Source organism: Tenrec ecaudatus, chromosome 13, assembly GCF_050624435.1.
Source record: "Tenrec ecaudatus isolate mTenEca1 chromosome 13, mTenEca1.hap1, whole genome shotgun sequence".
Classification (NCBI taxonomy): Eukaryota; Metazoa; Chordata; class Mammalia; order Afrosoricida; family Tenrecidae; genus Tenrec; species Tenrec ecaudatus.
Window position 1 is genome coordinate 30,402,613 of NC_134542.1, and position 26,420 is coordinate 30,429,032.

The window sequence follows — 26,420 nt, forward strand, 5'->3', positions numbered from 1 at the left end:
CTTTCCCCCCACCTCCCCCTCATCCATGTCCCCCCGGAACTCTCGGTCCCGTTGTTTTCTCCTCCAGATTGTTCATCCAGCCTATCTTAGTTAGACAGACCTGTAGAGATAATAACATGCACAAATACAAGACAGAGTAAAACTAAGTAACAAAATAAAACAAAACAACAACAAACCAATGACACACAAAAAAACAAGAAAGACAAGCTTGTAGGTAGTTCAGGGACTGTTTGTTGACCTTTAGGAGTGTTTTCCAGTCCAGTCTGTTGGGGCACCAAGCCCTGGCCCCAAAGTCCACCTTCAGCATTTCCTGGGGACTTCAGTGCTCTGTTCCCTCCCTGTTCTGTTGCACCCCCTTAGTGTTTTGTCTCGATGTGGCGGGATCAGATTGGGCGCAATTCCCACACTGTGTCTCCTGTGTTGTCTCCTGTAGGGCTATGGGTCAGTGAGGGGCGTCGTGTCTCATAGTGGGGGTCAGCCATGTGGTTCTCTCTGTGGACTGGCTGCTCTGACCGGGCACATTGTCTTTAAGGCCTGGTGAGTCAGGATGTACTCCACTCTCTCCTCCTCCCCCTTCATCTGCTCCCGTGTGCTCCGATCAGATATGTCCCTCTCCCAGAGCTACAGATTCAGTGCCATCCTCTGAAATAAATTTTTCTGGGGAGAGGGGCAGGTGTCCACCTAATTGGGATTGGGGCAGGCTCCACAGACCTCTCTAGGAGTTGCTTCTTAAACAGCAAAGCAAGGAAAGAGAGGTGAGAGATATACAATATATACTCAAGTATAAGCCAACCCAAATATCAGCCGAGGCACCTAATTTTACCACAAAAATGGCATTAAAAATGTGCTGTAAACACTTGGCTTATACTCAAGCATATCCAGTGAATTTGCTATGGCTGTGAAGTCTGCCAGGCTGCTCCTGACTCCCAGCGCAGAACTGCCCGCAGGGTTTTCTGGGCTGTCATGTTCATGGAAACAGATCGCCAAGCCTCTCTCCTCGGGAGCCCACTGGGTGGGCTTGAACTGCCAGCCTTCAGGTTAGCAGCTAAGCACTTAAGGGTCCTGAAAAACGTGCTTTCAGTGAAGCAAGAGTTTCCGTTGAAGAAACAGCCACAATGTCTGATTTTCTTATAAAGTCGCCAATGCATACGTTACAGAATTTAGAAGAGCCCCAGAAAGCAGAGAAAGCTGCACAGCATTCTGTTACTGGGAGGTCTACAGTCAAGTCGTGCAGGAACTGTGCTAGGACATAACGCTGCGTCTGAGTCAGAAGAGCACTTTCCATAAGTAGAACATTTGAAATGTAATTCTAAGGATCAGAAAGTAAGTGTCCAAGAATTAGCTTGCTTTCAGTCTTCAAACCCACTGCTGGTTTGAAGTCGAGTTGATGCTGGCTCATAGTGAACACACACACAAACACACATCTTTATAGGACACAGTAAGTCTTCAGAGCAGCAGACAGCCTCATCTCTCTCCCATAGAAGGAATGGCTGTTGGTCCAAACTGCTAGCCTTGCAGTCAGCAGACCAATTCCCAACCCTCAGCGCCACCAGTGTTCATTTTAATTTATTCATGATACATAAAGAAATCAGCGGTGCCTCTTTCCATCTTAGATTCAGTGAAGAAACGGTACCTTCAGAAGTGCTCGCTGTATCTAGGTCAGGGGGCCCTCCTACCATCTGCTCCGTTAGGACCTCAGGTGGCGTTGGCAACTGGAGATGGGTAGAGCTGCTGGAGCTCTGGCTGGATAGAGTAGTTAAGAAGCGATCCTCTAAAAAAAAAAAGAGAACACCCTCTTCAATGAGTTATGTAAAAATTTAAAGTCCATTTCCACCCAATGTTCGTAAATGCCAACTAATAGATTTATACCTCCTGAGCAAACCCTGAGCGTTGTCAGCCCCGTCATGTTTCGGCCAATATTAGATCCACACGACTACACTCACCAGTCTGTGATCTTCCTACATTCTGCATCATTGCATGGGGCTGCCCAAGTCCAAAGGGACTTATGGACCTGTATCAGACTTGAGTTGGACTGGGCTAGGATGCTTTTTGATATATAATTAGTTCTTGATATAAAGTTCATGTGTATATTTTTTTAAAATTAAGGGGGTCATTCAGCTGTTACAAAAATGGGTAGAATGCAGAAGTGAGATGACTTGATGATAAAGAAGTCTTAGCTGTATTACTGTGGTGGACAACCAAGTCTGATTCCCAGCCAGTACTCTTTCTACTTTAGCACAGCTACATACATTGAAAGGCATTCACGTTGACAAGGAACAAAACTAGGGCACTAGTGTGTATGTGTAAAACTCAAATGCTCAAAAGCCTCATTTAACTGTAATAAAAACACCCAGAATTAGGAGTTTTTGTTCCCTAAAGATAGACAAAGTAAATTCCCTCAAATCTTCAATGGTAATTTTCGCCTAATCCAATGAAATTCTATGAAAAGCCATTACAAATCTAGAAAATCTTTTAGTAACATAAAAATATAAATTAAGATGCTTTCTAAGATGCTTTCAGTGAGCGAAACTTGTGAAATAAGCCAAACAATTCAACATCTCATTTTCTCTTTGCTCTTCCCTAATAGCAGTATTTCACATAACCCTGTGCTTTATCTTCTTTCAATATATTTTATGATATTCTTAAACTACCATGATTACAAATACTTTAAAGGAACTCAAACAAAGGTCTGTGAACAATTGCGTTAGAAATAAAAAAGCTTCAAGTGAGCGTGTATGCAGAACTGACAGACTAAGAGTTCCCGGGGTCCAACAAAAGGCGCTCGGCAGACAGACTCAAGTACTAACCTTTTTCTCCATTTTGAAGCCCCGGAGACACGTTCCGTGGGGAAGCATCCATTGTGCTTATCTGTGGAAAAGTAGATACTTTGTTACTAAGAAAAAGTAAATTCTCATTTTAAAATTCTCTACCCCAACAGATACATTTCTGGTGCCACACCTTTTGAGACTCCAAAGGATGCTCAAATTTCAATTACTACCTTATTGGAAATGAACACTGGAACATTTTTAGAATATGTACTGATTGATTCATTTTATAAAATAGTAAACTCATCATGTTAACATAAATTTATTTTTTAAATGGTAAAAAAAGGGGTGCTCCTTTAAATGTATGCAAACATCTTCACTGCCCACTTTAATAGAAGAAGCCAGATGATTATCTGGCTCCTGTATTTGCTCTGCTGAGATATATTGTTGTGAGTGAAAAATGTCAAGGAAACCCAACCACATAAATATACAACTAAGAAAATGAGACCTTGTGGACTTCTGAAAGAGTTTCTAGACGTCCTAGAACCACTCTTTTGAGCTTATTGCTCTAAGACAGTGGTTCTCAACCTGTGGGTCTCGACCCTTTTGGGGGTTGAATGACCCTTTCACAAGGGTCACCCAATTCATCACAGTAGCAAAATGGCAGTGATGTAGTAGCAACCGAAATCATTTTATGGCTGGGGGGGGGGGGGTCACCACCACATGAGGAACTGCATGAAAGGGCCGCGACATTAGGAAGGTGGAGAACCACTGCTCTAAAAGCTCACAGTTTAGCACTAAAGTAGCAAAGAACTACTTACGATTATCTAAGTCTGATAAGCTTCTATTATCCTCTTTTCTCAAACCCCACACTCACAGATAGATCTATCTAGAATGGCTATGAGCCCCTAGTAGGATGTGCCTATAAAGTCATTTCTTAGGGCTTTGCTTAAAGGTCACTATTGCAGGGAGACCGCCCCTGGCCACGTGATGTTAGGTCGCCAGCTATCACCACCATCACCACTACCTCAGCAAGACCCAACATCCTTGGTGTTTTTCTTACAATTTGTCCCCATATTTACTGGTTCATCTGCTTACTGTCGTCTCCCCCTTGTTAGACAAAGGTTCATTGGACAATAGTCTTTGTTCTCAATTGTATTCATTGTGCCTAAAACAATGTCTGACGCATGTGTGTTAGTCCGGGAAGACTAGAGAAACAAATTCATAGACACTCATATGTGTATAAGAAAGCACTTTATATACAAGAGCAATTGAATACTAAGAAAACATCCCATCCAAGTCCAGATCAAGTCCCTAAGTCCAATATTAGCCCATATGTCTGATACCAATGTATAAATTCCTCTTCAGACTCACGAAACACATGCAATGACGTCGAATGCAGGAAGATCACAGGCCAGTGGGTGGAAAGTCTTGTGGATCCAGTGGCGGTAAAGGCATTTCAGCACAGGTAGGGGGCTTGACGTGGATCCTTCAGCTCCAGGGCTCTAGCATAGCTCCATGTGTCTTGTCAGCAAGTATGTCTCACAGGGAGTCTATGTGTGTCCCGCCTCCAGCTAGCTATGTTTCTCCTTAGTGCCTCCAAATGAGCTCATCAAGCTGCAACCTGATTGACAGGCTGAACTCAACCCCTTGACTCAAGTCTCAAATTGACAACAGATTATGTAACTACTACAACATACTTCTCCAGAAGTGTACACCAAATGAATGAAGATAATGGCATTATTCCAGATTTTCAAATCGACTTTCAAATAGATGATTCCAAGTTGATTCTAATTATCTACAGACTAAAATCTGAAAAGTCTTACAACATTAGCCTTGCAATTCTCCAATGTGCAAATGCAAAAGCTGCCAACAGCCTGTATTAGTCACTAGTAGTCTTAGACTAGGTGGCAAATACTAGTATACAGGTCAGAGTCCTGGTGCCATAGTGGTTACTAGTGGGCTGAGATTCACAAAGTCAGCAGTTCAAAACCACCATCTGCTCCTTAGGAGAAAGATGAGGCTTTTCTACTCCCATCAAAAATTAGTCTCTGGGACCCACAGGGGAAGTTCTACTCTGTTCTTTAGGCTCACTATGACTCAGCATCAACTTGATGGTAGTGAGTCAGGATTATACAGGTCATCTTTACTTACCCTAATTGCTACTCCTATCTAAACTAAGGAAAAGGGTCCCTACACCGATAAGAGACAAGGAATTTACAGACCTATGGCACTTGATCTATCAGTCTAAGAAAATATTTCTTTACAAATACCATATATATATACAAAAAGAAAACATTCTCCCCAAAGTCTTCATGGTGTCAGAACACTAAACCCTTAGAATATACTGAAATTAATTAATTTCCTGTTAGTGTGGTGGATAGAATCCTAAGACAGCCCCCCAGGATTCCCAATCCCTGATACACGCACACTTTCCCCAGTTGTTCAATCAAATACCAATCTACTTATTGCTTAGGAAGGCATTTTATATATAAGATTATGGTCCAAATCAGTTGATCTTAAAATAGAAAATTCATCCAGATGGGCCTGACTTACTCTCACATAAGCCCATCCAATCTAGACACAAGGTGTAACATATAACAATTTATTTGAAGGTTAGAGATATGAAGCAGAAGAACTTGATGCATTGCTACAGATTCTGAGCTGGGCAGACTGGGGAGAAGAAGCGCGTGGCATGGAACATGCAGCCTTTAACTGAAGTCTGCCAACACCCGGATGAGCTTAGAAGATGATTCGAGCCTCAGACAGGATGAAAGTCCTAGCCAAAACCTTGATTTCTTCCAGGAGACTCAGAACCAAAACCAGCCGTGACATGCCAAAAGCTTGACTCAGGGAAAGTATGAAATACTTGTCTTATACCCTTAAAGTTTTTGGTAATTTTTTACTCAGAGTACAGTCAGAAAAGGCTAATTAAATCAGTGGGTAGAATTAACCCAGTTCAGACCATTTAAGAAGAGCTGCTGATTTAAAGAGAGAAATACATAACCAAAACTGCACTTCTGTTCAGGGGCTTTGCACTCCTGGGCAGCTGCCTTGCTCATGGTCTTCACCCTCGCCTGATTTTCCCAGCACTAAACTAACTTCAGAGCTTCCTTGTGAGACAAGTCACAAACTTTTTTTTTATTTCAGTCCCGCAAATGTATTGTTCCCTATTAATCTGTATATTGAAGTATAAATATATACCCATTAAAAAATAATAATCGGGCAATGAATGTACAGACATGCTTTACACAATTGATGTATGTATGGATTGTGATAAGAGTTGTATGAGCCCCTAATAAAACAATTAAAAATAAATAACAATAATAATCAAAACTGCATGGTATAGTAAATTAGGACTCTATTATACACTCAAGTGAGTTACAGCATTTGAGACACTTTCAGAAGTCCATTTGGTCACATATTCTTAATTGTACAAGGGGGCATCTCCCGAAAAGCTGGAATTTTTTCGGAGATGTGTATTTGGAATTTTTTACCAAACAACCTTATCACCTTCAAAGTCCTCTCCACTACACTTAAGGCATTTGTCAAATCTGTGATTCCGGCACACTGAGATGGCTGAAAGAGCAGGTGCACTGTTGTGGTGGTAGCAAAACCAGTGCCCCGTCTGCCACAAATCAGTCCTTTTTTGTCACACACTGTTACACAATCTTTTCTGAACCTCGAAATAGAAAGCTTGATCAACAGTCAGACCTGATAGTACAACTTCAAATGCACTGCCAGGTGACATTTTCATCCATTGTGGAAACTGGCGGACGTCCAGAATGAGGTTTGTCATCAATCAACATTTCACCTTTTTTGACATGAGAAAACCACTTGCACACTTGAGATTTTCCCATAGCGCTGCCCTTATAAGCTGTGATCAACATCACACATCACAACTGTTTCTGGAGAATTTTTCCAGAGCAGGAAACAAAATTTCACAGCCGAATGCTGTTTGCTTAAATTGGCCATCACAAAAATCAAGGTTCGAGCAAAGCGGCTTTTATGAAAATGTTCGCTGTGACTAGAGAGAACCTTCCCAGGTGATGCCACTAGGTGCACTAACTTAGAGGGAGTTGCTTAACGCTAGCCTAGTGGGAAAACTACATACTATGAAAGCTCTGTCCTGCGGAGCTTCTTCCTACTTTTTTTGGTACCCACGTATGTTTATGTGGTTGGGTTTTCTTGACATTTTTCCATCGCAACAATGTAGCTCAGCAGAGCAAATACGGGTGCCAGACAACCCTTCAGCTTCCTGTGTGACCCTGGCCAGTGAAGATGTCTGCATACACTTAAAGCAGCACCACTCTTTTCACCACATTTTGGAAATGATCAATTCCAATGTTTCAAATGAACGAATTTTAACACATTTTCTTTCCAGGTCAGATACAAAAGGAATCTGGTTGAGGTCTCCTTGAAACTTACAATTTCAACAGGGAAAACACTATTTAGTATTTTTAATAAAGCATATAGTAAAGTATCGCTTCTAGGGGACATGAATGGAATTGTCATGAGTGAATTCACGTAAATGAAGGAGAAGAGAACAGAGCATATTTCATTACCTTTTCTTCCCCTTGTCTCAGCCTCCCAGGACTTGGAGGGACAGACGGTCGTTTTCTGCCCTTTTCTTGCTGGAAGAGGTCCTGCAACCTGTGGTCACAGGGAAAGGGAAAAAAGAAACGGCTTTGTTTCCAGTGTCCAGGACATGTCTACAAATTTTCCATTTACAATTGTGAAACCTCAATAATTAAGTGTGCTAACCACAGGGTCAGTGGTCTGAACCCACCAGTCCCTTAGTGGGAGAAAGATGAGGTCGTCTCCTCCAATACAGATTTTCAGTCTTGGAAACTCAAAGGTGCAGTTTTCTTCTGCCCTACAGGGTTGCTATGAGTTGGGATCAGCTCGGTGTATTTGGAATGCACAACAATATGACATTTTATGTAACAGTTATACATAACTACGTGTGCCAGTCGGTCAAAAGTTCTTGCTACTCTGACTACAGTGACAAAAGTATAGCAAGTAAGAGAAAACCCAAGAGTGACAGAGAGCAAGAGACCTGGGCTCACCCCCCAGCTCTAACAGCTATACCTATAGAACTCTGCATATATCCTGTAGGACTCACACAACCAGATTAAAGAGTGGGTGTCAGTCTAGCAACGTATTTAGCCCCTACTGTAATCCAAGTACCCAGTAAATGGGCAGCTGTAGTAACCCAAGTTTAGAACTAAACTCAAGGCTGCTCAAGAAAATTATCTTCCACATATGTCCAAATTAAAGAAAAATTTTTCCAAAAATGTAAAGGCGTAAGATACACATACCAATACATTTGAAATCCTTAACCTAATAATTGGGTCACTTCAGGGAATACTAACTTCATGATGCAATAAGCATTCACAGTGCAATTATTGGAAAGAACACTAGGGACTGCCCTCATCTGATTTTAATATCTTCACAAACTAAAGATAAGTGCGTATATTTTAAAGGATAAAAATGAAAAGCTGGTTTTATTTTATTTTTAATCATTTTATGGGGGGGCTTATCACAATCCACACATACATCAATTGTGTAAAGCACATTTGTACATTTGTTGCCCTCATCATTCTCAAAACATTTGCTCTCCACTTAAGCCGCTGGTATTATCAGCTCCTCTAAAAAGGCTGGTTTTAACAGAAAATAAGGTTCTGTAACTTGTGAGTAAAATGAGAATCCCAAGTAAACAGTCATTTAAGCGGAAAACATTGCAGAGAAAATTTGCTAATAACGTTAAAGAAACCGGAGGATGAAGAGGATACCTGTTGTTCCAAGCTTGCAGCACTTCACAGAGACTTTGCTTCTTGGCAATGAGGGACTCAAAAATGGACTGCAGCTGCTGGGGGGCGTCGACAGAGGAAGACATGAGCCTTGCTTGCATCTTCTCAATCCAGTTCTTGAACTCAACTTCTTCCATCTAGAAACAATTTCAGTAATCTCAGACACTCGACAGGCCGTAGCCCCCAGAAAGCTCTTAATAGGTTAAAACATTTAACTCTAGATTTTATGTCAAAGAAATGACCTAAGAAATTACCTCTTTTTGTGCAAAGATGTCTTCCATTTTTTCCTCTCTAGTTTTGCTAAATGTATCAGTTTTGAAGGATGCAAGTCTTTCATCAACAGCAAGATACACCTGCGACACTCTAGCCATAAAAACATGTAAAATGTTAAACATTCCGGAGCAACAGGAATCAAATGATCTAAATTCCCACGGAGGAAAAGACAACACACACACAACAGCAACAACCAACAATTATGTTTTATAACTATCAAAAAAAGAAAGCTCAAACCCGCTGCCATTGAGCCGCTTCTGATTCAGAGCAACGCTATGGGGCAGGGTACAACTGCTCCTGCGAGTCCCTGAGACTTTACTTCTTAACGGGAGTAGCTGTGCCTCAAAATCATTTTTACATCAGAGAGTTTTATTTATCTTTTCCAATACTTTCCTGTATTGTCTACATTTTTCATTTCTTGTTGCAAGAATATATTTAGAAAAAGACAATATTGGCATTATTAAAGAAAATTTAAACTGAAATTTTTATTTCTTAAATTACTATTTAAAATGAACAAATTTGATGTTTTAAATTTTTCTGTAGATTACAGACAGCATGAAACAGAAAAAAAAGACAGTTGAAGAAAGTGAAACAAGTACTTGCTTCTGAAAGAAGTCCTTCAGATCCTGAAGAAGGGACACTTTCAATGGGGCCTGACGTTTAATGATTATTTTGGGGAGTGGAACACATACTTCAAGAAGCCGAATGGGAGAGTAACTGAGAGAAGACAAGATACATGATTATAAAAAAATGAAAAATAATCCCTTGAGTAGAAGCTTACCAGTAAGTCATAGGAGGCATAAAAGAAAACACATTTACATAAAGTCACACTGGAAAACCCCCATAAAGGCTGAAGACAAGTTGTGCCATTAGAAACATCCTTCCCAATTTCCGAGGGATTTTTGTTTGCTTTCATTTCTCATCACAGTGGGGTTTGCCTCTCCAAGTCATCCTCACCTGCTACAAGCAAAATCATGTTCTCTAGAACAAAATAAACTTTTCCTATGCATGAGCAGAGCGTCTCCTTCCTACAGCTAACTTTGACCTAGCTCTCCATCCATAACTCCCCAGCTCCACAGAATGCTTCCTGGTCCTCATTTCCTTCTCACTGCAGCGCTCGTTTGTCTAGTAGATCCACCCCTCACCCTACACTTCAGTTATGGTTTCATGCTCTTGCTTTTAAACAGAAATGGGCTCTGATTAGCACATAAGCACCTATTTCCAAAGTGTCTACAAAACTCCTGCCATCATGAGTCAGAAAATAATATCTCACATATATTGTATCAAATGGCTAATTGTGCAAAGGGGAAAAAGCCAGCAAAGGGAACTAAGGAATGCCAGGGCAGGGGATGTCAAGGAAGATAAAATGTGAACAAAACTCCCAGGGAAATAGGGAGCTGCAGACGGAGCGCTGCAGAAAGAGCAGATCCAAGCAGGAGCAAGTCAAGGCTCCACCTTAGCACCGACCTGACTTTCGGAGGCCAGCAAAGCTGGGGAGGGGCCAGCGAGCAGAGGGAGGTGAGGAGAGAGGTGCTGGGCAGCCAGGCAGGAATGACAGGCCAAGAAATGCCCTCGGCCTTCACTCAGGGTGAAAGACACTTGGAACAGTGACCTGCTGATCACTGTTGGGTTGACAACAGGCCGCAGGGACCAGGGACAGCACGAGACTGGGAGAAGCTGCCGCAACGATTGGGTGACGGAAACGGAGGCCCACTCCAGAGGGGCAGTGGCATGCTGAGGAGCGCTCAGCACTGGAAAGATTGAAGGTAGTCTGACCATTTCCTCAAAGCACTGAATACCACGATGGGAAACACCTATCTGTAACTTGCCGTTTCAGCCCTATCCCAAGTGTCTGACAACCCTACTGCTAGGTAACGTGTTAGCAAACATTCTGACGGACTCTCAGATGTATGTTGGTGCTAAGTGCCACCGAGCCGATTCTGGTCTATACTGGCTATGCACAACAGAATGAAGCACGGCTCTGTCTGGTGCCAGGCTCACCACTGTTCTTATGCTTGAGCCAAGTGAGGTCTGTAACAGCAGATCAGTCAGAGTTCAAATCATGACCCCATCTCATGCTAAGTCTGTAAGTCAGGATGATGATGACAATACCTACTTCTTAGCGCTATGGTAAGAATTTAATGAAACTGATGCACTGAAACTCTTAAAAACAGCCTGGCCTTCTGCACTTGCAGGTGGGGAAGGTACAACATTCCCATAGAACGCAGCATACTATTACCCTGGGCAAGTGACAAAGCACTCAAGGGAGCACACAACCATTTACGACTTCCTGACTTCTTACCTGAAGGAAGCCACCATCTGGTTATAAGAGAAATACTGGTGATAATCATGGTGGATGGAGTGGCCACATGGCTCAGCATTGGCTCTCCGCGTGTACTGGTGGCCATAAAACCGAAGTTCAAGGTACTTTGCAAATGACATGGACCAGGAATCATTGGAAAGAGCAACAACTGGTGTTACCTGAAATTCAGAAGAAATCATTAAAGTTATATAAACATGCAAATGAGAAGAAACAGTTACAAACATCCATTAGTCAAGGGACCGAAAAATGTGGTCAAACTCAGCCATTTCTCAGGAGAGATCAGATGATAAGGATTGATGGTACTGAAGAAGCACACGCTGACTGAAGGCACTGACGGGAAAAAACAAGGCTCCAGGAACGGAAGGATCATTGATTGAGACTTCCAACAAACAGATACAACGCTGGGAGCACTCACTTGTCTACATGGAAGCTAACTACCTGGCCAACCAACTTGAAGATTAGTATTTGCTCCCATTCCAGAGAAAGACAGAGTGCACAATTATCAGGCAGTATCACTGATATCACACAAGTAAAATCTTGCTAACGATCATCCAAAAACAGAGAAAGCAGGACATCAACAGGGAACTGCCAGAAGTTCAACCCAGTTCCAGAAGGGGTCATGGAAAGAGTTACCATTGCTGACATTGGACTGAGTTAGGCTGAAGGCTGAGACTGCCAGAAGGGTGTTTTATTGACTAGCAAAAACATTCAGTTGTGTGAATCATAAAAAAACCATGGATAACATGATGAAGAATGGGAATTCCTGATCAGACACTTGGTTGTTCTTATGGAGAAAAACAAACTCATTGCTATCACGTCGATGACAACGCGTGGCTACCCTACAGGTAGAATTGTCCCTTGAATTTCTGAAACTGTAACTTCATGGGAGCAGAAAGCCCCGTCTTTCTCCCACAATCAGGATTTAAGGAAAGCTCATTAACAACCGGTAATATGCATATGACACGATCTTGTTTGTTCAAAGCAAAGAGGTCTTGAAGTACTTTCTACTAGATGGTACTTCAACATAAAGAAAACCAAAGTCCTCGAAACTGGACCAATAGGCGTACCATGATACAGTGGGGAAAGATTAAAGTTGTCAAGAATTTCATTTGACGTGGATCCACAATCAGCATGCATGGAACAGCAGCCAAGAGATCAAACATTATATCGGGCAAACCTGGTGCAAAAGACCTCCTTAAAGTGTTAGAGAGTTAGCACTTTGAGGACGAAGCTGGCAGGTGCGCAGCCATGGTATTTTCAAGGGCCTTAAACACATGCAAACATTCAGCAGTGGATGATGAAGAGCAGAGAATTCAGGTGTTGGTAGGGTCTTCCATGCACCATCGAGTCCCACAAGAAAGAGCACACCTGTCTTGGGAAAAGCACACCACACTGCTTCAAAGAAGCGAGGCTGGGGGACTTCAACTCACGGCTGTGGCTCGACTATTGAGGGGCCAGTCCTGGAGGACACCATGCTTGGTATACAGAAGAGGGTCAGCGAAAAACAAGAGGAAGGCCTAAGGACTTCTGGCAAAACGGCAAACAAGGCAGACAAACTACCCAGGGTGAGATGGAAACTTGTAAAAACTAAGTATTAAGAATAAACCCACAGAGGCACATACAACACATAAAACATAAGGGCAAACCACACTGACAAAGAAACCAGGGTTGAGATCAAAAGACATTCCAAAAAAGATGAAAGTGCATGCTCAGAATATAAATCAGAAGCTTAGAACCAGCTCTGCACACCATTCCACGGTGCAGTATAATCGCCCAGTTATTCTTTTAAACTTTAGAGTCAAAACACTACCCTAACTAATAGAGTTGACTCGTTAAAACAAAAGAGGAGAGCCTCGACACAATCGCCTTTTTTGTTGTTTTTTTGGGTTTTTTTGTATTTTTATTTTATATTTTATTAGGGGCTCATACAACTCTTATCACAATCTATACATATACATATATCAATTGTATAAAGCACATCTGTACATCTTTGCCCTAATCATTCTCAAAGCATTTGCTCTCCACTTAAGCCCTTTGCATCAGGTCCTCTTTTTATATCCCCTCCCTCCCCCCTCCCTCATGAGCCCTTGGTAATTTATACATTGTTGTTTTGTCGTATCTTTCCTTATTCAGAGTCTCCCTTCCCCCCCTTCTCTGCTGTCCGTCTCCCAGGGAGGAGGTCACATGTGGACCCTTGTAATCAGTTCCCCCTTTCCAACCCACTCACCCTCTACTCTCCCAGTATCACCCCTCACAACCCTGGTCCTGAAGGTATCATCCACCCTGGATTCCCTGTGCCTCCAGCTCCCATACGCACCAGTGTACAACCTCTGCCCTATCTAGTCCTTCAAGGTAGAATTCGGATCTGGGGGGAATAGTTGGGGGGAGGAAGCATCCAGGATCTGGGGGAAAGCTGTGTTCTTCATCAGTACTACATCGCACCCTGACTGACCCATCTCCCCTCCTAAACCCCTCTATGAGGGGATCTCCAGTGGCCAACAGATGGGCTTTGGGTCTCCACTCTGCACTTCCCCCTTCATTCACTATGGTATATATATATATTTTGCATGATGCCTTATACCTGGTCCCTTTGGCACCTCGTGATCGCACAGGCTGGTGTGCTTCTTCCATGTGGGCTTTGTTGCTTCTGAGCTAGATGGCCGCTTGTTCACCTTCAAGTCTTTAAGACCCCAGACACTATCTCTTTTGATAGTCGGGCACCATCGGCTTTCTTCGCCACATTTGCTTATGCACCCATTTGTCTTCGGCGATCGTATCATGGAGGTGTGCAGCCAATGATATGGACTCAATCGATTTTAAGAGTGGGCTCATGCACAACAACTGTCAGGATGGAGCAGCGTGGGCGCTACTTCACGCTCTGTTCATAGTTACTCTGAGTCTGAACCAACTCAATGACACCTCAACAATGAGCAACATATGGTGAGAAATATAGTTTTTAAAATATTGTATTTTATGTTGGCCCAATCCAGAATTAGCCCAACCCCCACATTTAAAGGGAGTACCACAGAAAATGAAAATAAATCATCTGGTGTGGGAAAGGAACTGACCTACCACACCACACACAGAAGGAAGCTGAAACAAAGGAAGGAGGAAGGATGGAGTGGAATACACCTGGGCCCACCAAGCCCACAGAAAGATAGCCCAGCTCGAAGGGCCCATCGTACAGAGAGGACCATACAGCCGGCCCCACGGCGAGATGCAACATCCTGCACCGACCCATGGCCCTACACGGGACAGCACTTGAGACACAGTGGGGGATGTGTGACTGAGCTGACCCCACCACACTGAGGCAAACACTGGGGGCGTGCAATGGAGCAGCAGGGGAAGCAGAGCAAAGAGATCTCGAGGGAGTATAAAGGATGGACTTTGGGGCCAGGACGTGGCACCCCACAAGACTCATCCAGAAAACACTCCTAAAGGCCAACAAACAGACCTTGAACTACTAACAATTTTTTTTCTTTTTTTGCTATCTTTTTGTTTTGTCTTTTTTTTTTTAACCTTGTAAATTTGTAGGTCAGTGGCTTTTTTGCCTGTCAGCGTGTCGGTGTTGCTGCTGTCGAAGCCATGTTCTTATGTGCCACTTGGGCGCTGTCAAAGTCATCTGCATTTGTATGCACATATTACTATATCAGCAGGTCCACCTAGACAAGATAGGCTGGACAAACAATGAGAGAAGAAAATAACGGGACCAACGGTCCTGGAGGGACATGAGAGTGTGGGAGGTAGGGGAAGGGAGGAGGTGTTGGCCAACTCAGGGACAAGGGAACAGCGAGTGGTTCAAAACAGTGGAGGGGGCGGAGGGGAGGACTGGTAGGGAGTGACCAAGGGCAAGGTAACTGAGAGGAATTACTGAAACCCAAATGAAGGCTGAACATGGTAGTGGGACAGGAGGAAAGCGTAATGAAATAGAGGAAAGGAGTAGGAAGCAAAGGGCATACATAGAAGCCTAAATACAAATATGTACACATGTAAATATATTTATGATTATAGGGGAAATAGACCTATGTGCGTATGTTTATAGGTTCAGTAGAGGGGTAGCAGGTGGACATTGGGCCTCCTCATGCACACTTCCTCAATACAATAGCACCTTGCTCAGCTAAACGGTCATTGCATGATACCCACCTTCCCGACATGATCACTGAAGACAGACGTGTGCATAAGCAAATGTGGTGAAGAAGGCTGATGGTGCCCGACTAGCAAAAAGATATAGCGTCTGGGGTCTTAAAGGCTTGAAGGCAAACAAGCGGCTATCTAGCTCGGAAGCAACAAAGCCCACAGAGAAGAAGCACACGGCCTAAGCGAATATAAGGTGTTGAATGGACCAGGTAGCAGACACCTAGGAACAAAAACCATCACTGTGTGATCACCTTCCTCACATAAACGCTGAAGATGAATGTGTGCATAAGCAAGTGTGGTGAAGAAGGCTGATGATGCCTGGCTATTGAGAGATATAGCATCCAGGGACTTAAAGGCTTGAAAGCAAACAAGCGGCCATCTAGCCCAGAAGCAACAAAGTCCACACGGAAGCAACACACCAACAAGTGTGATCATGAAGGGCAGAGGAGACCAGGTCTCAAATAAGGCGGGGGGGGGGGGGGGGCAGGGGAAATAATCACATCACCGTGAATGAGGGGGAGTGCATGATGGGGACCCCATGCTCAACCGTAGACAGCTGGACATCCCTTGCAGAGGGGTGGTGGGGAGGAGGTGAGTCACTCAGGGTTCAATGTGCAGCAACAATAAAACTCAAAACCTTTCTCTAGTTCTTGAATGCTTCCTTCCCCCAATTATCATGATCCCAATTCTGCCTTGGGGACCTGGTTAGACCAGAGGATGCACAGCAGTGCAGGAGGGATCCAGAGGCACAGGGAATCTAGGACGGATGAACCTCTTGGGACCAGCGGTGGGAGTGGCGACACCAGGAAGGAAGGGGGTGTAGAAAGGGAGAACCGATCTTGGGGATCTATGTGCGACCTCCTCTCTGGGAGATGGGCAATAGGAAGGTGAGTGAGGGGAGATGCCGGGCAGTTTAGGATAGGATAAAATAATTTTTTATAAACTATTAAGGGTGCAGGAGGAAGGGGAGAGCAGGGAGGGAGGAGGAGGGAAAAAAAAGGAAAACGAGCTAATTCCAGGAACCCAAGTAGAAGCCGAATTTTGAGAATCACGAGGGCAACGAATGTATAAGAGTGCTTTGCTCAATTGATGTATGTATGGATTGTGATAAAAGTTGTATGAGCCCCAATAAAAAGACTTATTAAATTAAAAAATATTGTATTTTATTTTGTAATACAAATCTGATATATTCAGACTGTAGAAATCAAGGGGGGGGGAGTTCAAATTTTGGTGGAATTTGGTATATACACAAAAAAGCAAAGATGTTACCTTGAGGACTAAGGTGTGCCTAACTCAACTCACGTTGTTTTCAATTTTATCATATGCATAAAAAAGGTGGAATAAAGACGGAAGAATTAATGTATTTGAATTAAAGGTGTTGATGAAGAATGCTGAATATACAGCACTCTAACCAGTAATCTCAACAACATCAATACACCAGTATGTTTACTCTCTTCCTTTATATGAATACATATGTGCAGAAGCAGTGTATTTGTAAGCAAAACGCCTTTCCTGTAGTTTCAGTCTTTTATTGCTTATCAAAGTATTTGAGTATTTCCTATACAAGATATTCTTGTAAAACTTGATTTTTAAAATTTTCTACTTTTGTTTTTGTCTAATTATTTTTTAATCATTTTATTGGGGGCTCATACAACTCTTTTTTTTTAACAACTCTTATCACAATCCATACATACATCAATGGTGTCGAGCCCATTTGTACATTCCTTATCCTCATCATTCTCAAAACATTTGCTCTCCACTTAAGCCCCTGGCATCAGCTCCTCATTGTTCCCCCTCCTTCCCCGCTCTCCCCTCCCTCATGAACCCTTGATAATTTAAAAGTTATTATTTTGTCATTTAATACACTGTCCAGCATCTCCCTTCACCCACTTTTCTGTTGTCTGTCCCCCAGGAGAAGGTTAAATGTAGATCCCTGAAATCGGTTCCCCATTTCTATCCCACCCTCCCTCCACCTTCCCAGTATCACCACTCTCACCACTGGTCCTGAAGGGATCATCCATCCTGGATTCCCTATGTTTCCAGTTTCTATCTGTACCAAGGTACATCCTCTGGTCTAGCCAGATTTGTAAGGATTTGTAAGGTAGAATTGGGATCATGATAGCGGGGGGAGGGAGGGGGTCGAAGCACTTAGGAACTAGAGGAAAGTAAAACTTGATTTTTAATGGCTGATAAAATTCTATTATGTGGACACACAATATATTCATGTATGTATTCATGTTCTAAAACAAAATAGTATCAGCTCTCCAAAAGGAATTAATGCCCTAAAACACTACAAAAATAATAACTGGTAATTACTAAAAGTGGTTTCATGACCATATATACAATGTTTCAACAAAAATCAACTTTGATTTTGATCCCCTCAACCAGTAATAACTTTATACAGGTCACAACTATTATTTTAGCTTCAATTCCCATATGTGCACATTAAAGTACATTAAAAATGCTCGAAATAAGACAGCTGTGACAACAATGAAGTTAAATTTGACACCTACTCGCTGCAAGCAGTTGAGACATCAAAAGCACACGACTGCTGCCAAATATTTGTTCCAGATGGAAAAGTGAAGAACATCACACAGCCACAGAAAACTCACGCTCTTTTTCTCAAGAACGTACAGGAAAACCAGTAGAGTAGTAACGTGCTCGTGACTGTATTTCTTAAGACAAAAATATTAGGATGGGCTCAAATTTATTAAGCTGTGAGGTAGGTTTATTGTGCCAGTAGGAACATGTGGGCAGAGTTTAATGAGGTGGCAGCTTGATTTGGAAGACGACCAAAATAAAGACAGTCGGCATCCCATCTCCCTCTTGCTCCCTGGTGATTGGACCAGCGTGCTGCTGCTTCAGCTAGGTCTCTGCCTCAACCTGTGTGCTACACCACCTGTGGGCAAAGCCAACCCATGGATCCTGTCACTCACCAGATCTTGAGGCTCCTTCGAGACCTGTTTTGCCACGCTACTGGTGCATTCTGGCTTGCGGGCTGGTAGATCCTGCCGCACTGCTTGAGTTGGCGATCCCATCCGGGCCTGCTTCCTAAGCTCCTGAGCTACTGACTGCCGCTGAGCCTCCCTGCTGTCTGCTGCTGTGGGCAGACTCTGCCAGCCTTGCCCTGAGCGAAGGTTCCGCTCTCTGCTTCCTTGACTTTGGACCCAGCAGCCCATGTGAATTGAAGGACTTCCCATATATTAACTGTTCCATGAAAGTGAGTTGAACTGCGTCCTCTGTACTACTGTGTGGAATAATTAGCTGTTATATTCCTTCTTGCTGTATCTTCTTATTATACATAAAATCATAAGTATCCTAGTTTTGTTTCCATAGAGAACCCTGCCTAACACATATGCTAACATATTACTTTATAAGTCTGATTCCTCTCCTAGAAGTCTGAAGCCACATCTAATTCTATTTTTATTTCCAATGCCTGATACATAGTTGGTGCTCAATAAATGCTTGTTAAATGAATAGACATGATTGAGAACGATCAAGAAACTATCTCAAGATACTGAGACCATACATAATACTTAACAACAGATAACACCATAAGTACAAAAAAGCAAAGATATCATTATGAGCATTAAGGTGTGCCTGATCCAAAACATGGTATTTTCAATCGCATCGTATACATGCAAAGGCTGGACAATGGGTAAGGAAGACTGAAGAAGACTGATGTATTCAATTACGGTGTTGGCGAAGAATACTGAATATCCCATGGACTGTCAAAAGAACAAATAAATCTCTCTTAAAATAAGCACAGCTCCTCAGAAGTGAAGATGGTGAGACCATCACACATACTTTGTAGAAAACAACTTTGGTTTTGCTCCCCTCAGATGTATATAGGTTCCGCTATTATTCTATCTGTAATTCTCCATAATGCACCAAAAATACTCCAAAATAAGAATAAGAGTAATGAAACACTGCGATTACTTCAGCACATACAACAAAGGTATCATCAGAAGGAGCAGTGAAAAAGAGGAAGAAGCCGCTAAACCAGGTGGCCTGACAGTAGCTGCACAGTGGGCACAGATATAGGAACTATTAGGAGGATGGAGTACTGTTTGGGGCCGGGTTTGGCTCTGCTGTGCACAGGGTCACTATGAGTTGGAACCAACTCAACAGCACCTAATAAAAATAGCATATTCCAAGAGTGGAATCTTTATAAACCAAGAATCAAACTGAACCACTAGAAAATAAAGTTGGTAATAATCCAATGATAAAAAGTCCAGCATAAGAGACTACTTTCCTCAATAAACAAGCAATCAATGAAAACTATACAAGGAAAGAAGTATGTGATACGGTAGTAATAGTATACATTTACCTGTTTGCAGATTCTGCACCAGGAATATGTGAGGATTGTATGTTGATATCCAGGTACCGGGGCATCCAATTCCTTCAGGATTATCTGCACACAGCCGTGGCCATGAACAAAACGCCGAATATGATGCACCATGGGGGTGTCACAGAACATGCTCGGGCACTGATAAGAAGGCCTGAGACAAACAAGTAAGTCCTTTTCATATCACAGTGAGATAGAAGCGATGGATAGTGAACACTAGCTAATAAGAGCCACTGTCACAAAAGCTTAACACCCAGAATAAAATGGCCAGCGGGGCAGACCAGGCCATGACCACCAGACACCCACTGGAGCCATGTGTGTCTGTGGGTGAGCACCCTGTCAGACTATACAGCTATTAGCTACCTCATTTCCCCCCAACCTCCCCAGCCATACTGGGCAAGCACCTTCTTATGGCACGATGTTAAGGCAAGCATATTTAAAATATAATCTCATTTAACCTTTCAAAACCATTAAATCTCGGGAGATCTTGCTGTCTCCAATAACTCACTGCCACTGAGTCAATTCTGACGCATAGCAATCCTATGGGACAATGTGGGTTCCTGACACGGGTAGCTCTTCAAGGGAATGGAAGGCTTCACCTTTCTCCCGCAGAAGAGCTGGCGGCTTAGCTGGTGGCTTTGTAGTTAAAGCCCAATGCACCAGCAGAGCGCCCTCATGGGGGCCGGGAAGGATGGAAGTACTTGCTATTTGTCATATAAACAGGAAGTGGTGGCGCCAAGACTTAAACCCCAGGCTAGCTGACTCCAACATTCCTCCCACCCCTCATGTGAATCTCTGTCAATCTAGACTTCCTTAAAAAGTCTGTGGGACGGCAGGGGAATCAGATGAGCAAAGGTCTGTGCAATGTGCTCGGTAAGACTTGTGAGCTACTCTACTCTTCCAGCACACTCAGACCGACACTACAAGAAAGTGAAGCCCACACACTGAGACTGCCGTCTAGCCCAAGTAGATGTTTTAGGAAGACATTTTAGGCATTTAGTTATATGTATACATGTATGTGTAAGAGGTAAACTTACTCTTACCTGAAGCAGTATCTCTCTAAAAATACTCCTAGTGTGAGATCATTCTTTCCATAAAACTCCATTGTTACAATCCTAAAAGAGGAAATTATTTCTTAGAGAGATGGTGTGATGATTACAGGACAGGGAAGAGGGCTGTGAGCCCACAAATGCTAATGATGTTAAGTGTGTTTAAAACACAGTATTGAAGCAGGTAAAATTGTTGTACTAGAATACATTTTACACCTCATCTGATAAAGCGGTTTAGATTAGCCAAATTATACATCTCACTCAACTCCAAGTCTTATTAAGCTATTTAATAAGGATGCATAAAAATGTAGCACTTAATTAAACTGCTTTGGGCTAGGAAGATGTAAGGCTCCTTTACTAGGCCTACGCCTTGGCCACATAAAATGGGCTGCAGAGCCCTGCTCTATTTATCCCCACCTTTTTTCTGAGCTGAGAGAACAGCATCTCAAGTTGTTGCAGAAGAGCCAAGTCCTAACTTTATAACTAACGCACAGACGCCCGCAAACAGGACAATTTAGCTGCACTCTGATGAAACTCGTATCTTATTCAAGCTTTGAGCAAAAAAGTTCGAAAGCCCTCAGGAAATTCCTTCAAGCTCCTCCAGCCACAAGCCCACCCTCTTGAGTGGCCTGCTTCATGGCTGGGGGGAAGCCCTGACCGCTCATTGCTGGGAGGGTAGGTTTCTGCTACCGAGAGGGAAACACAGAACACACTTTTCATAGGCATGGTCCTCCCCAGAAGTGGTTGTCTCAGCACTGTATAAAAGCAAACTACCAATGGAAATAACTAACATTATACACTGCTTCTGTTTCTACCAAGGCATCTAGACTTGAGACTGATATTAAAGTTACGTAAGGAGGGCAGAAGGCTGACCGCTTTAATAAAATGATGCTGGAAGGCAATCTTAAAATGGAATGAAAAATAATGGGAGATTTTCACCAACGTTTTGACAGCCCCTCGTGGTATCAACATTTTACAAATTCATTTTTCTCTGCCCACTTTCAGGTGGCTAACATCACAAATTTCCTTCCATCCCTCACAGCCTTTCCCTCTTAAGGCATATCATTTACTGAAATCCAAGAACACTACACACACAAAACTTTTCTACTTAAGCGATAGTTTAAAATTCCTACTAATTCACCACCAGCAGAGTGTCAAGTGTCTAAAAATTGACCATAACTGGTTGATTTTGCTGCTGGCATTCTGTTCTCGAGTATTGGGAACAAAGAGTCCTACCAAGGGCTGACGCAGGCGCTGGGCGCGTTGCTGGACCGCGCGGAAGAGCTGCTGAAGAGCACGCACAGCCTCTGGTGGTTCACAGGGCTCAGACAGTCCACCTGGAAGAGCAACAGGAAGTCATCTTACACTCACCTCCGCCATACATGCTCCCAACGCAGTAAAGCCTCCTGCCCTGGTGATGCTGTTGGGTTAAACATTGGACTACTAACGGCAAGGTTGGCAGTTCAAACCCACCAGACACTCTGTGGGAGAAAGATGAGGCTGTGTGCTCCTCTAAAGACTCACAATCTCCAATACAGGGGCAGCAATGGATTAGAATCAACTCGAGGGCAGTGGGTTTCGTCATCACTACAGGGGTACTGGCGAGAATTTTTTTTTTAACTAAGCCAAACATAAAGAAGAATATCAGCTATTTCTGCTTTAAAAAAAATCCAAAACGTTTAGCTGAAACTTTAAGTTTTTACATAGCTGAGTTTTGTTTTTTGACTTGTGCCAAATTACTTTGATAAAGTGTGTAGTTAACTAAACAGCCTGAGCCAATGGCTGGTCAATAACATTGATGGGAAACAGCCAGAAAGCTAAATCCTAAGGAACCCATGTATTTGATTTAATATTTGTTCCTGATTATGACCAAATGACACCTTCTCCTTGCTAAAATCCGAACCATACAGAGGTACAAGAAGAAGTACACGAAGGGCATACGGCCGCTCCTTTGTTTCCACTTGCTCCTCAACTCCTTAGTCCAGAGGTGAGAGAGTAAGGTTAAAGACCATCGGTCCCTTTTCCTAGCTCAACACCCACACAAAGACAAAGGTGGTTCTGTTAAAATGTGATGCTGCTACATGTACTAAAAGTCAACTTGTTTTGGGAAACTTAGAAATACACCATGACCTCTGGCCAGGTCATTAATGAGACCCAGCACATCCTTTTCTGCCTACACAGCATTGGAGGCAAGGCTTCAAGAAACACCCTGGTGCATACATCCCTGCAAACTTGAGCATCTGTGTATAAACATGCTTACTTATTGCTGTAGGAATAGCTTATAAAGGGCAGAAATGTTGGGTCACAAATCCATGTCTATGTAAACTAATGCACATAAACACAAATACATCTATATAACATTGGTGATCATGTTTCCACATCTCATTAATTTTTGTCAACCCTGCAAATAGAACCGGATGTTATTACTTAGCGCTCTATTAGTGCCACTGAGCACCTCCTTTGTTTATTACACCTTTGCATTTTCTCATCTAGAAAAGGTTAGTTCTTTAGTTTCACTATTCCCATGATCAATTAAGTGGCCTCGATTTCTGGGTAAACAGACATGAAATTGCCACTGTCACTTTGGTGGTCAAGATGAAGGGTTCTGTTTGTTAAAAATAAGTAAATCTAACAACAAACACACACATGCACACCCCATGTTCCTACAATAATCAACCACATTTCTCTCCCCACCACTCATCATTATTAGTAAAAATTATTAGTCATCCACAGCCAGGTCACCCTGCCCGGAAGTTTAAGAGCCCCCACACCTTCCGAGTTCTTCCCAGTTGACTATTAAACCAACCATACCTAACTCACTGCCATCAAGTCAATGCTGACTCACAGCGAGCGCCCTGATCAGCTTCAATCACCCCCAAACCCAGTGTCAATACTGTCTACTTCTAGTTCGTCTGTTAAAGCAATCCAGGGCAGGATGACTCCCCAACAAGCAGACATAAAAAAGCACAGAAGAAATAGTTCGGCAGTCTACATGTAAGTTGTCAAAGTTTTAAACTCTGACGTAGCAGTTTCTCAACACATCCTAAATGCACAACACCCAGCCATCAGCGAGCTCACCTTTGTTGCCCACAATGCATCGCTTGGAATCAACCCTTTCTCTTCATCGCTCTCAGTTTTGCTTCCTGATCTGCTACTGGAAGTGCCTGACACATCCTTAGAATGAGCAAAAGGATCTGCATTTGGGGGCTGGATTCTTCCTCCTCTGGCCCGATAGTCAGCCAGCATCCTCCCCAGGCTCTGGCTGTCGCCCAGATGCTCGGAAATCCTGGTGCTCACGAGCTCATGCGAGGGCAGGACTTGGACAGACTTGGCCTGAAGGCTTCCACTCATGCCCTGAAGGCCAGGCAGGTCCCTGAGCAGCTGCCTCTTTCTCCTGCTCGCCGTTTCTTTGAATTCCTTATTGAAGAGAGGAGACCAGTACACTTGCTCGGCGAAATAGTCACGGGTGGAGCACCTCAGGCCCTTTTCGGTCAAGAGGAAGGGCTCGCGGAAGGTGACTACTGGAGAGATGCACAGGATCACATCTTTCAGTTCTTGCTTGAAGGCCAGAGAGTAAGTCTGGCGTTTATCTTCGGAGGGAGCGACTTCCTGGGTGACGTAGACTCCGCTGTCATCCTGGAGAGGGTCTCTAAAGGCTCGCATCTGGCCTTTGGGGTCTTGGAGCTCATCAGTTGGCTGCTCACTGCCAACGACAGGCTGGCGGTCATCGATGTGGAGCGGCAGCAGGGACTCTGGCAGCGATGGAAAGATAGCGCAGGGGATCCCGGACAGGCACGCGGTCGCCACACACTCCTGATGCTTCAAAGAGGCGACATCGGGCAGAAGACTCTTGTTCTCATGGTCACCCTTCTCAACCGCAATCCTGGAGTCTGACAAACCGCTGTCTTCAGTGGGCAGCGCCTCGGGAGGCAGGTCAGGGTCCCAGGGGAGAGGACTTCCGCTGAACTGCTCTTGTGCAGCCCCTTCCTCACAGCATCCCTCAATCAGAGAGTGGAAGGAGGGGTTCTGGGTCAGCGTGGGCGGCATAGCAAACTCGTCCATAAGGAAGGAGATTTCTAGTTGGGAATGGTAGGCTACGCAGATCATGAATATCAGGATCTCCTTAACTCGGGCCAGCTCGTACTCGCAGCCTCCTCTCAGCTTGATTGTGCAGCCGAGGTGCTGTGGGCAGCCTTCGAAAAACATCAGCGTTTTGGTGTGGTCTGCAAGTAAGCAAAAAAAAAAAGGAAAGACCGCTGGGGTGGCCAGCCTGCCTCAGTTTACCCAGCTAACGCCCACAGCGAAAGGGCCTGTGTGTGACAAGTACCACAGGTGCCTGGGCTCACTGCACTGTTAGCAGGTATATATAGCCTTCTCACTGAGCACTGCGGCACTCTTAGAGTCACCTCACTGTCACGTCCAGGGTCACTTACCACTGGGCAGCTGGAACATTTGCATATAAAATTTGTGACAAGTGCCCAGGTGTGGTTTTGTAAGCAGCTGGTCCATCGACATCACCAAATCACCTTGGGTCATCCGGCTGATCCGATCTAGCACTTGCTGCAGCACAGAGGAACAATGTGTTATGAGCTAGACAGAATGAAATCCTTGCTAAATTTAACCTGGACAAGTAATGGAAGGATTTCCTATAAATGCCCACACTGAAGTTCTCTGATTTGAATAATGACATAAAAATGTTATTGCAGCTTAGATCTACACTTAGCTGCTTATTAACCAACATGTTCACTAAGGCAAACCATGCACCTATTAATAACACCACCCGAAGGCACTGAATCATCACAGAGTGGCACAAGCACTGGGTAAGGGGTGGGAAGGAGGACCAAAGGAAATATCTTTCAGAATTGGCTTCCTTCTTTGAGATCTTTCAGTGCCCTTGGATGGTAATTTTTTGCAAGGGAGAGAAAATTTTCTGCTAGTGTAATTCCCCAGAGGGAATGAAAGATCAACAAATACAGCTAACTAGTGGGTAATGCACTGGGCTGCTAACTGCAAGGTCAGTCGTTCACAACTACCAGCCACTTGGCAGAAGAAAGATAAGGTTTTCTGCTCCCATTAAGACTCATAGTCTTGGACACCCACAGGACTTCAAAGTTCTAAGGGAGAAAGATGAGGCTTTCTACTCCCACAAGGAGTTAGTCTTGGAAACCCCAAGGGCAGTTCTGACCTGTCCTATAGGGTCACTGTGAACTGGAGTCCACCTGGTAGCAGTGAACTTGGATGACATCTTTGGTCTTGGAGACCAGTTTAATGAGTGGTATCTAACCAGTCATACTTCTAGCCTGGGACACTCCAGTCTTAAATGACAAAACAGCTGTCACCACCTTGTCTTCTGTCCCACTTACAATAGACAGGCACCAGCAGCACAACTGAATAAATCAAAGATCCTTGTATCTCTGACATATGCAAACGCTGTGGACAGCTTTTGGAAACTGGCCCGAAGGTAAAAGTAGCAGCACTCACTGATTTGACATTGATGACCAAAGTAATGCCATGCTCCAGCAGCATGTCCTGGGCGATCCGAGACACCGTCTTCTCAACTAGCACCAACGTGGGTCGGACATCCACTATTCGCTGAACATAATTCTTCAAGAATTCCCTTTCCTGAGTAAAACCAAGCAGAAATGTCATACCTGGGTCAATTCAAGATCAAATCACTACATTATCAGGAGAGTTTAACCATTAATATCAACC

At 43.6% G+C, this 26,420-nt stretch overlaps 1 protein-coding gene across 3 annotated transcripts in view; it reads right to left on the minus strand.

Moving 5' to 3' along the window:
- PIKFYVE (phosphoinositide kinase, FYVE-type zinc finger containing) overlaps positions 1-26,420 on the minus strand; it is a 91,884-nt gene that overhangs the window by 20,531 nt on the left and 44,933 nt on the right. For all 3 annotated transcript variants that reach the window (XM_075530436.1, XM_075530438.1, XM_075530435.1), the window contains 13 exons: positions 26,190-26,330; positions 25,142-25,268; positions 23,787-24,931; positions 21,945-22,045; positions 20,703-20,774; positions 19,642-19,813; positions 11,154-11,332; positions 9,455-9,568; positions 8,833-8,941; positions 8,561-8,715; positions 7,331-7,418; positions 2,808-2,868; positions 1,634-1,771 (listed from right to left, as the gene is read on the minus strand). In XM_075530436.1, coding sequence (XP_075386551.1) covers positions 1,634-1,771; positions 2,808-2,868; positions 7,331-7,418; positions 8,561-8,715; positions 8,833-8,941; positions 9,455-9,568; positions 11,154-11,332; positions 19,642-19,813; positions 20,703-20,774; positions 21,945-22,045; positions 23,787-24,931; positions 25,142-25,268; positions 26,190-26,330 — 2,602 coding nt within the window. The remainder of the gene's footprint in view (positions 1-1,633; positions 1,772-2,807; positions 2,869-7,330; positions 7,419-8,560; positions 8,716-8,832; positions 8,942-9,454; positions 9,569-11,153; positions 11,333-19,641; positions 19,814-20,702; positions 20,775-21,944; positions 22,046-23,786; positions 24,932-25,141; positions 25,269-26,189; positions 26,331-26,420) is intronic.